This window comes from Echeneis naucrates, chromosome 5 (assembly GCF_900963305.1).
Source record: "Echeneis naucrates chromosome 5, fEcheNa1.1, whole genome shotgun sequence".
NCBI lineage: Eukaryota > Metazoa > Chordata > Actinopteri > Carangiformes > Echeneidae > Echeneis > Echeneis naucrates.
In genome coordinates, this window is record NC_042515.1 from 23,846,923 (window position 1) to 23,859,074 (window position 12,152).

At 41.0% G+C, this 12,152-nt stretch overlaps 1 protein-coding gene across 16 annotated transcripts in view; it reads right to left on the minus strand.

Moving 5' to 3' along the window:
- nfasca (neurofascin homolog (chicken) a) overlaps nt 1-12,152 on the minus strand; it is a 64,204-nt gene that overhangs the window by 5,398 nt on the left and 46,654 nt on the right. For 6 of the 16 annotated variants that reach the window (XM_029503222.1, XM_029503226.1, XM_029503225.1 and 3 more), the window contains 4 exons: nt 9,108-9,257; nt 7,105-7,233; nt 6,781-6,816; nt 5,649-5,718 (listed from right to left, as the gene is read on the minus strand). In XM_029503222.1, the coding sequence (XP_029359082.1) occupies nt 5,649-5,718; nt 6,781-6,816; nt 7,105-7,233; nt 9,108-9,257 (385 nt within the window). Of the gene's footprint in view, nt 1-1,564; nt 2,466-4,600; nt 5,354-5,648; nt 5,719-6,780; nt 6,833-7,104; nt 7,234-9,107; nt 9,258-12,152 lie in introns of those variants that run through there. The other 10 variants (XR_003840770.1, XR_003840771.1, XM_029503224.1 and 7 more) reach the window with 7 other exon arrangements.

Consider the following 12,152-nt stretch of genomic DNA (forward strand, 5'->3'; position numbering starts at 1 on the left):
AAAATAGAGGGAGTTCAGTGGCACGGTCGCCATGCACACACTGCACAACCAGTGTGTTCCTGGGGACAGAGCCTGGTGGAGAGGTTACCAAGGGGCAGCACATGGCCTGGAGCTGGACCCAGAGACAGGCCTATAAAGTATAAATTGCAGAATTGTTACATTTTGAAGGGGCGATTCAATTTTAACCAGTGCAGCTTTTCTAGCCTTTATGGCTCAGGTCACATGATGTTTGGAAAATCACAGACTGGAGTTTGGCTTGAGTGTGAAATACACACTCAGTGAGAGAACATGGATGTACTAGACCTGGATACTGCATTGCTGCTCGTGCCAGCAGCACATAATTTTCTCAGTGGAGAAAAGTATTGCAGGGAAAGATCCAGAGAAACACGACTTAGCTCAACACGGTAACAGATAACAGATGAGTGTCTGCATAGAAAGATAAATATATTAAGGATAATTAAAAGAGTCAAGGATAGGCATTTATAGGCTCACATCTATTTTGTTTATCTAAACATCATATGGGAGGTGAGCTCTGGACTCTGGTCTCAATCCTGGTCTGAGGAAATAACAATGGTGAACATAACATTTCCTTCCCAAAGGATATTTGACAAAGCAGCTCAACAAACCAGCACACAGGGGGTTCGAGTGGGGTTTTAGAGGAGGTACTGTTCTGAAATATTAACGTCAGATATTTGCATACACATGCCGAGTAGTGGCCATATTCTGAGCTGAGAATTGTTGCATCTCACTGGCAGAGTTGAGGCTTGTCTCAGTTCAGAGCATGGCTGCATGTCACCCCACTTTTGTGGGGTAAGAGAAGTTCATGCATAGGGACAGAGAGCTCTACGGTAGCATCAGCTTTCTCATCTCAGACCAAGCTGGCAGCATCACAGAAGAAAATGCATTTGACAGATGCAAGACTGGGATATCTATCTGAGGACTTTCTGTTCTCATGTCAGTGCATTACATCACACATGGTTTGGTCAGAGGCCCCGAAGAGGACAAACTCCGTACTACAGTCTCTCACTCTCATCATGCTCCATGCTGAACCACACACATTTTATAAAACCAGACATTTTCATAATCCAGAAGACCAAAGGACCAAGACAGATGCAGTGCAATCGGGGTCCAACACAACCCAGTAAATTCAACTCTGACAGAACTGGGGGTCTGATGTTGATTTCATCTTTCTTCAGTCTCACAGCAGGAGATAGTGGAGGCTACAAACACACACACTGATGAAAAGTTTTTTCACGTCAAATGAAGCTAGTGAGAGCTGAACATGTGGTGGATGAGAGTAAGATGACTGGTTTAACTGGGACATGGTGGCTCACTACTCTGCCTGCGTATTCAATGCATTCTCCAACTTAATTCTGGTAGGATCAAACCACAACCAGAATAGACCCCAGATATCATATATGAGTGCTGTTTTTACACAGTCCCAACAAAGTTGTCGGACTTGTTTTGTTGTTTTGTTGTAAAAGATGGTGTCTTTTAACCAAAATTACGATTTTCTCTAACGTGAAATACTGTGCGGGAAACTTCCAGTGAACTTGTGCTTTAAGTGTGCGTGCTCCTTCCTTCTTTATTTTTTCCAATTGTATTTCACACAACAAACAGCATTTTCTTTTTCCTTTAATTTTGAAAGGTTCAGGAATGGATTCTGTTCCCTGGACTTGTGTCAGAGCTACACCGTTGTTCTAGTGTTGTTCACTCTCCTTTTCCTGATGCTCCCTGTCTTTGTTAGTTATCTTATGATGCATTTATTTCTACTCTAATAAATAAAACCTTGTGATTTTTCTGCATTGTTCCAGCCATATCTTTAACTGTAGTTTTTTCCAACAAATATGGTTGTTCAGACATGTCTCTGATTAATCTCTGACCCAAGCAGATTACTGTCCTGTTGATGCATTCAGGAACATCTTAATTATAAGGTTTGTTGGTGTAAAGTTTAAATTGAGCACCTCTTTGTGCTGGTGCACGTGTCCAGTATACAGACAAGAACCTCAGGCCTCTGAGCTGTGTGCTGAGCTGTGTGCTGAGATGTGATGTCTTCAGATGGATGAAAAATCAGGCCATAGGACTCAGTGGTTGGTTATTTTCTAAATAGTTAGAACGGCATTGCTCCTCGACAGCAAATAAAGCAAATGTGCCTGAGAGACAGGACTTTTCTGTAATTTCATTTGCAGCTGCAGTCAGAGAGTAGCTCTTGCTTCAATACAAAATGTTACTGAAGCAAAGAGGGCAGTGGCAGGGAGGAATTAACTATCTGATTAACTGATGTTTTTAAGTAGAGGAGCAGTGGTGAGGCCCTGGACCAACACTAATGTAAAGGCAGAGCTGTGTTTGTCATTAATGGGTTACTATGCGCTATAGATGAGCAGCAGAAAAGCAGAAGGATTAGAGGGGCTGCGATAATGATTATGATTCAGAAGATTCTTCATCGTTCATACCATTCCGGAGATCTTTTGAGCAATGAGGAAAATAAAAATCCAAAGAGAGACAGAAGACGTAGACATGAAATTGGGTTGGGTAGAACAGAATGACAGTCATGAAACAGACAGATAACATACATGCTAGATAAACAGGTCTGGCAATGTGCGCAAGTAAGTAAGAAAAACATTGACATTCATATATCTCTACTGAGGGTGGAGCTCAGCACCATGATCCTCATGACAACAAACAAATAAAGTGGCAGTTTGAATTGTCATGACAACAGCTGCTCAGATGTGTTTATGTTTGATTGTGGAGGAAACAGGAGCAGTCAGACACAGCCAGACTGTAGCTCACACAGGAGCTATGGTCAATGCTGAAGCAGAAAGTGAGCCTTTGTGCTCTGGTAGACATTTGGCTTTTTGTTTTCTCTTTGAATTTAAGCTCTGAATGTCTGACTGCTTGTGCTTCTTGATCTCCGACCTCTTAAAGGCAGTAGTGCTTCAGAAACAAACTGTTAACCTGCTTTTACAGCACTGAAAGACAGCTATGTGAATAAAGACCCAGACATTGTTAATGTGAAGTTATATTTTGAGAACTTTCACACCAAAGTTACATGCTGTAAAAGCATTTTCATTATAGCAAGAAGCTAAACTGAAACTATTATAGATGCTACTGAAAAAGACAACAAGCTGGAGAAAGCAGGAGGAACCTGGCTCAGATTTGTCGTGCTTTTACTTCAGAGAGTCAGGAGATTTAAGGTCACAACATCTTTACTTGGATTTTTAAATGTTTGTTCTGTCTCTTGTGCAATTGTTTGTGGCCTGAGTCAGTTCCTTTCGGGAGTCAAAGTTTACCAGACATAGAATCCACACATCCCTAATTAATTTCCCTTGCCACCTCTGGCCCTGGACACTTTCTAAATGTCATCCGATGGAGAAACAATGCAATTAACCTCCAGCAATGTGAAAAACTTAGACAGAATTGAAGACGCATTTAGGTTTTACTCTGCCATGGATGGTGTATTCTGCCTGACATTCAGCTGTACACTGATATGACTGGTGGACCAAAGCAACTTCCTTTCTTGTGTTGTAGCTCAACTGTGAACAGACTGAGCAGATCATTTCCCTTCAGCTTGGCCCAAACTCCAGAGTAATCATGCCATTTTTGATTGGCCATATGAAATAGATCATTTACCACCAAGAGGTTGTTCTGGGGCTGATTTATTTTGATAAGCTACAGTATTTGTCAGTTTATTTGATACAAAAAAATGTCTTCGGTAATGTCTGGCTAATTTGTTCCTTCATGACAACAGTGATCTTTTCACTCCTCTTTTCATTCTATTAAGTTATTTAGAACTCTGTGCTAGTATCTCTGAGTGACAGGAATCACACATGCTCAACCTGGAAGTTAGGGACAGAGTCAGGCGCTGCCAAGATGGCAACAGCAGAGCAGCTCTCTCTGAGCTTGAAGCGACACTTTTCAGAAACCTGTGGGTGACGTCACATCTTTATTTGCAGTCTATAACCCAGACTCCAGGTCAAACCCAGATGTTAGCCTGATGTTAACTTCTCATGTCACTTAACACAAATGAAACAGGACTGATACCACCAGTCCAAATCACTTGCCTAACAGTGTATGTTGGCTTTAGCATTAGCTGATTTGGGTTGTGTTCTGATTTCAAAGTAGTTAACATATACTGACTAATTTAATTTCATTTAATTTAATTTCTGTATGTTGGAGACCAACTTCATGATCTTCCTGAGCGCTGCTGAGCAAGGGGGCATTGACCTCCGTTTCTGGAGAGCAGGTGATTGATGCAGAGATAATTGGGTCTCTGGTGGTTGTTTAATTGACAGTTTGACACCCTGCAGGAACTGAAGTTTAGCTCATCCCGTCTAAACACCTCACATAGCTATGATGTCATGCTGAAGTAATCTGTGCATCATATGATTTAAATAGTGCTTTAAAAGCTGAAGCAGGCCATATACACTGATATTACTGACATTACTGAAGGAAAACAGACACACACACACACACACACACACACACACAAACAAAACCAAGCAAGCTAAACTTCATCTACACCCCTTTCTCCTGAGCTCAGAACATCTGCTCCATCTGACATGCGCAGGCTAAGCGAGATGCCGTGCCGAAACCAATGTACCTGTGTTCGTTCTCATTCCTGTCAGGGACAGATGACCCATTTCAGCGTGAGGGAGAAAGAGGGACGAGACGTGAGGAAACAGGGGAGATAGAAGGAGGGAGGGAGAGGAAGGATGACGGAGAAGCGCCACACGATACATGCATGTAAATCCTCACAAGCAAACAAATGCACAAACACAGACACACACACAACTGCATGGAGGTGATGGATTAGCACCAGAGTTTGGCTCAGTGACCTTGGCTGTGAGAGATGGGCCAGGTGTCCATGTTAGACTCAGGAATGATTAACAAACAAAAGAGGATTGCAGATGAATCACAGTGTTAAGCATGAACACTAAAGCACCACTCGTGATGATCAAACAGGTTATGTCTCCAGAGGCACAGCTATCAGTCAAAGCCTCAGTTCTTACATTTAGCAGAAGCTGACACCAACACAGAGCTAAATAATCAAATAATCAAAATATACAATATGTAGTGTATGTGTGTAAAACACAGCCTGAATGCAATACAAGAACAGATCCTGTTACTGTATGTGTGAATTTAGATATTAACAGTGTACTGCTGTCATTTCATCAGTAGGATCCAGGTTAATAATCACACTCAGAAACCCGAAAGCCTTAGTGACTCTTTCACAGTTAAAGCATGTACTGGTTTAGGAAGCAGGTTAATCTTCACACATTTTTAGTCAAAGTGCACAAAGAGACATCAACTCATTCTCCACTGAGAGGAATAAGGCCACAGAGATCAGTGGGACCTGGAAGGAGCAAAAGATACATCACTTAGCAACGACAGCATCAACAGAGTACTCACAACTCAAATGACATACACAGCATATTCTTGATGTCCACAACACAGTATGTGATGAGGGCAGAGCTGCAGAGGTTGGCTGAGATCTTGAATTAACCACTTAGTCTTGTGTTCAGTTGGATCAGTGATGACAGCAGCTGGACTTTACTATTTCCATCCCATAAACAAATTGGTGCTTTGGTGGCCATGTTAAAACAGCGTACTGTAAACTTGTCTCATCTGCTCTCTTTTATTATACTTACTGGTAATCAAAGGATCCATCCTGGTCTTTCTGGTCCACAGGGTCTAAGGGGAGATCTTTTTTGTCACGCACTAAAGAGACAAGAACAGACAGCTACATTTTCAGCAGATGTCATGACACAGACAGCCCTCCTCACATCGAGGAGTTGATCTGAACACAATTCATTCATAATTTGTTAAGGCTGTTAATAACCGCAGCTCCATACTTGAACTGTAGCACAGTTAAGCAGATGCATTTAACTTAAAAACGCAGTCTCTGAATGTTTTTGCATTCATTTAAGATCTGCTCTCTTACTCCATGTTAACTGGAGTGTGCATCTGGAACACTGAAATTTATCTTAGATGTGTTTTAACTCAGCTGTGCAACACTGGCTTAGGTTTGTAAGCTGGCGTTTTTGTTAGAAATAGAATTAGGTTTGTAAGTATAACAATTATTTCAAATTCAGTTAATTCAGTTAATTCAAATTAAGTAATGCATTATTTATAGAAAAAAGTAGAAAAATAAAATTTTCTAAAAAATTATTTAGGACTCATAACACAGCAATGGCCTCTGACATCAGACAGGATGTGGACTGGTCTGCTGCTATACATTCAGATAGAAAATGGTAAGTGTCAGGAAATTGTTCATTTTCTATGTGTATATAAGCAGTATCTCTTGCAGCAGTAGAGAACAGACTCACCAGTTAGTGGCTGTGTTCCTGTTCATTAAATGCTGACATGTCTGTTTCTTTTGTCAGTTGCTTAAATGTTTGCTAGGGCAAGCATTTCTAACACACCTGCCAGGTGCTTCTACATTATCTATGTCAGAGGTCAATGACCTCCACCCAAGTCCTTGATAAGGCAATTAGAACAAATTTCTAACAGCATAGTCACTTCTAGCCTGAACCTAAAGGAAGTACTCTTCCTTCAGCTCAGCCCGTTGGTGACAGTGAAACTGGTGATTTATTCTCAAAATACAGTACCAAACTTGTTTTGGGGAAAGTTCAGATGATGAGTCAGCAAACAGAAAGAACACAAGACACACCTCTCAAAGTGAATTTTATATATTAATTAATCCCAAAACATTTAATTAAGGAGATTAATTTTCAGACCTTATCAGACTTGAAGTTAGTTGTTTTAAAGCTCACCACCTACCGAGACACTTTGTGAGCCCAGTCACACAGCCTCCACCTACACATCATAGAAACTGTAAAACATTAACAAGATTCCACCTTCTCCTCTTCTCAAGTGTTGTACGATCATACACAAGCAGAAAATGCCTGAAACTGAGAGTCAGAGTCTGATCTTTTGGATATATTCAGCAAATTAACTTTACTCACTTTAATGTGCTAATATTTGAGGAACAGTTGATTGAGAAGAGTGAGATGTTGAGATCAGCGCTACACAATGGTCTCAATGTATTTGACATAACAGGCAAAAAACACAACTTTTATCAACAATGCCAAAGTCGGAGCTTACCTGGGTATTTGCCGCCGCGACTCCTCTTGATGAAGCAGACGATGAGGAGGATCAGTATGATGAGGGCGATGGCACACATCAGGCCAATGAACCAGCCCTGAGTGGCTATGTCTACCTGGTCTATATAGGCTGGAGACAGACACACACACGGGGTAGGGGCAGATAAGGGAGAGGATTGGAAACATTATTTGTTATTTGTTATTATTTGTTACATGAGTAAAAGAAAAGAAAACAGAAAATCTGCCCGTATGCCAACATATCACACATGCACACAAACAAACAGGCACACAGTCAAGTCCATAACTCAGAACTGGATTCTCGTGATTTCCCCCAAAGTTCACATCCACATGATGCCATTCATAAAAAAGAGGCAATTATCTTCTTACTACACACTACACTACTACTCTTACTGTGTCACTACACAGAGTGAGGCTGAGAGAGTGATCTGTGGAGGGAAAACTGTGGTTATTTTCAATCTATCTGGAAAAGTGTCTATTCAACCAGAAGGAACACAGTCGGCAGAAATTTTACAGACAGCACTGAACAAACTGAAGACAGAGATATCTACAGCACCAACTTCCACAGTGTTATGAAACAGTGCAGAGTCTGCACCTATACTAAATACAAGTTCCATATAAACCTGTTCATCTTTGGATTACAGACTTATCATGTTGGGTATCAAGCTGCACAGTTGCTATGAACCAAATTAAAAGGTTTATACAAGTAAACATATGGCTGCACTGAGTTATCATCTGAAAGACAAGACAATGCTAACTTTCCACCTGCAAGAGCAGCTGATGGTGAGTGGAGGAGTGAAGTTTAATGCAGAACTCTTGGTTGCTCCTGGACTGGGAGGTGGACAACTGTTACTGCTAACTATATATATGTATATCAGTATATCATGATACCTAAGTGAAGGTGAGGAGGCCGAAGCTTTTGGTCAACTACACCTATTAATGCTACTTGTATTTTTGAACCTACAGTCAGAAAAATTCTTCCTCCTGTATTTAACAAATGTAACATTATTGGCTGGTAGCTGCTAATATCTATTGTTTGCATGTTAACATTTGTAGCTTACCCACTATTAAACAAACAAGAAGTGCAAGCAAAACAAAAAAATGTCTCCTTTGACCTTTCTCCAGTGTTTTATTTGAATTGCTGATATTCATCTGAAGATATATCTGTGGGTCAAAAGAACCAACTCCTTGTTTTACACCTCTAATCCACTTTACTATGCTTTCGTTTTAAAACTCACTTCCTTTGTTATGCTTTTTAGCCCATGCTACAAAACATTAAACACTACTGGCCCATGGTGTGATAACAGGGTCAGGGTGGTGGTGTATTCTGGACAGACAGAAACCAAGACCTTTGAAAACGAGTTGCACCTTGATTGGCTCTTATCAGCCTGGACCACCAATCGGAAAACAACATGGAGAGGGATTTTCAGTGCAGCATTAGTGACCATATTGCTTTGTGTTGTTCACTCTGCATTTTAATGCGAGAGCTCGGTTTGCTTTCCTTTTTAATTTGCTGTCTGCTTTGTTGTGAGCAGTTCCAGAAGGTTCCAGAAATCCTGACCTTTGATACTTTGCTAACCTGATTTACAGTCAAAGAAAACATGGAACTCTCACTTTATTTAATATGGGTATAGCTGTCTAATGCAGGAATATTAAACCCGTTAGCCACTCTACATATATTTAATGTTGTTTATACTTATTATTTCAGCTCCAATTAATCACAAAAGAACTTGGGTGCAAATGATGTCATGTGAACAACTGTTCAAAATTAGAAAAGAATTGCCCTTTTAACATCTCACAGAGACTGCCTTGACGCTGACATGCAAGAACATCCAGAGAATATCATCCTAACCGAAGGTTACCTCTAGAGGAACATGAAGCATAAAGATTCAGCAATCTTTGATTGTGTTACTGCAGACGCCAGCACTGATAGACTTTGCCCACCTGGCTGGAACCCTGGTTCCACCTAGCCTGGTGAGGCCTCACCTGCTTTGGTCTCAAACGTGAAAGGTTGGCTGCTGATGCTGTTGAGCTCATGGGAGTAAACCCTCAGATGGTACTTGGCACCTGCAATTAGATCCGCCACTGCAATGGGGGGCTGTTGATTCACGGGCACAACTTTCACCGTCTTGTTGCCTTAGAGAAACAAGAGAGGGGCCAATCACACTCCGGGGGTGTGTGGCCTTTATACCACAGTAAAGCTTGTGTTTATCAACAAAGGTCACAGCATCACAATGCTTTGCAGGGAGATCCATAGCAGAGTAACTGAAGCGAATTGAGACTGATAACAATGCAGTGCCTGTTCACATCACTTTGAAGCTTGTTCTCATTCTCCATCAGGCAGATTTCTTTAGAAAGCTTGAGCAGAGGAGCAAGTTTTTCCTCATGCAAAACCTGGCCACCTACATCTCACTCTGTCCTGAGTTAGTTGCTCTGCATCACTTTTGGACCAGGTAGGACTGAAACTGGTCACTGCAGAACTTTATCTGTTCCTACCAGGGGCTGATGTGGCAAAGCATTGTTGGTCTCAATCATTCACAGGCCCATACTGCGACAACAACCTGCGTCTTTCTTTGAAAGAAAAAAAGACGTGTCAGTTGGGACGTGGAATTGGATGACATGAGCATGGCTCGCAGGTGGTGGTGAGAGAAGGCAGCGTGAGGTGGTGACATCATGCACCATGCTATCAACCACTGATTAGAGCTGATGCTCATTCCAAAGCCATGCTAAACCAGTAGCCAAAAAACATCTATTGCAGAAACAAAAGACATGCCAGAAGACACAATTAATCAGTGAGTGAAAGTCCGAGACTGAGATTTATTATTAGTAAGTCCAACACGTATTACCAAATGTTTCCCAGTTATTGCAAGAAGGAATTCAGCATCCTCAAATTATTAATACTATTTAAATCTTTGCTCCTGTTTGGTCAAAAGACTTTGACCAGATGTTATTCAGTTCTGTATCACCATGCTAATACTACTTTGCATTATTTTTGCAGTGACTATACCAGTCTGAAGTGTTTGTTACCTCCTCTGTGACACACCTGAACGTCTAAACACTTGTTCAGGAGTGTGATGGGTGGGAACAAGTGACAAGTGCCTGGTTTATGTATGTCTCTGTATGTTTATCTGTGCATCCTCTTGTGAGACATTTCAAATTACACTTTTTGTCATTAAATAATTAATGCAGGGTTTTGAAAATGTCATTAAAATATTCAGTAACCTCAGGGCTTCTCTAAAGATGACTTCATCCACTTGCTTTATTGGCATGACAAAAAATGTCTCAACAACAAGTATCATAAACACTATATATACTTATTTTTTTTAATAAAATATGTCACAGGCCATCTTTATATGTTTCACTGCATTACTGCATGTTTCCGAAAATCTGGTAAGCTGGTGGATGTCTCCAGCTTTACAAGGACTGTTGAAATTCTCAGGTAACAGCCAGGGTTCAAACCCAGGAAGAATAACATAGCCTTCTGACCTGCTGCAAGGGTGTTAATGTAATTTCTTGATTTTATTATCATCAGTTTAGAGAATTATATGTGAGATAAATATGCTGGTATTATTCACAGAGCAGAGGGAAATAGAAAGAAAGGCATAAATGCTAGTTTCAAATAATAGCTAGGTTCTGTCTGTATTTCAGCTCTGGCCATGGTCTAAGTGTTTATAAAAAATTTAGTTTGACTCTTATTTAATTGTGAAAACTGTGTTAAACAGCAGGTGATTAATTGGGAAAATGTGGGGAAACAAGTTGTAATAATAATATATGTAGCTGTGGAACTTTTTTTGTACTCACAACCTGACAATTGTTCCTATTTCTCTTGACTTTTGAAAATATTTCTCATTTTTCTTTGATAACTCATCCCAGTTTCCTTCTTCCGAGTCACTGGGGCAGCACCCTTCATAAAGCCCCATGCAGAGAATCACAGTCAGGAAGAAGGAGGAAGAATGAAAGGATGTTTATTTTGCGTGACAAGGGTTCAGGGCTCCCTTCAACCCTCCTCTAGAGAAAGCTTTAAGAGCCGACCTTGGAGACCTGCAAGTGGGTGGGAGGGATGGAGGCCATCAGATCAGTCTTATCCCTCCCTTCACCCACTCACATTTAGACATCATTAAGAATTTACTGTCACTGTCCAAGTGCAAATACATCCTCCCTTTTCTGTGTTCTCCATCACAGACTGCTGGGTTATTCCAGGAAAAGATTCAGTGCATTCACACCAAATCCGAACCAAAGCAAGTGATTAGAGAAGTGTGGGCAGCTGAAAATAAGTGTGACATTCAGAGAGAGGAAGCTGAGCAGCCCTTCACAGTGCTAGTCAAACAAAAGCCATTAGAAGCCAGGCAGAGGAACCATCGTGATGGTGGACAGAATAGGAGCTTAGACACATCAACACTTTCTAACATAAAAAGAAACAAAACAAATACAAGGGAGACTACTTAATGCGAATGTCACCAAGTATCATTTAAGCAAGCCAGCAGGCTAACAATGCAGCAACTGTAGAAAGTCACCTTCCTTCTCATTACTTTACTTTCCCCTCCTTTCCTTCACTCTTTGTCCTGCTGCAGAGAAGCTACAACAAGGACCTGCCACTGAGATCTAAGTGACCACTGCTATAATGCATATAATGATTAGAATCATTATTTAGCTGTTAAAAGGACTCCAGGAACCTTTAATGAATGAAGATGCACTGAAGTAAATCAAAGAGATTTGGCTTCAGAGCTTAGGAAGATCATACCCAGTCATCTCTCTGATCTCCAAGACAGTCAGCTGAAACAGCATGAAACTAATCTTTACAATATCAGCTCTTTTGCACTTGTGGTGGGGCAGGGGGCAAAAAGGTGTTGAAACACCAGCCCTGGAAACAGTATATAAGAAGGAACCTCCTCGGCCTCTTAGAATTCGTCTCTACTGATTACTTTACATGATGCCATGTGAGACATTGATGAAATCAAAATGGTTATTTGTGCAGAGGTCTTCACTCAGAGGTCTTTTCCAGTCTCTAAGGCTAAGGCTAAGGCTAAGGCT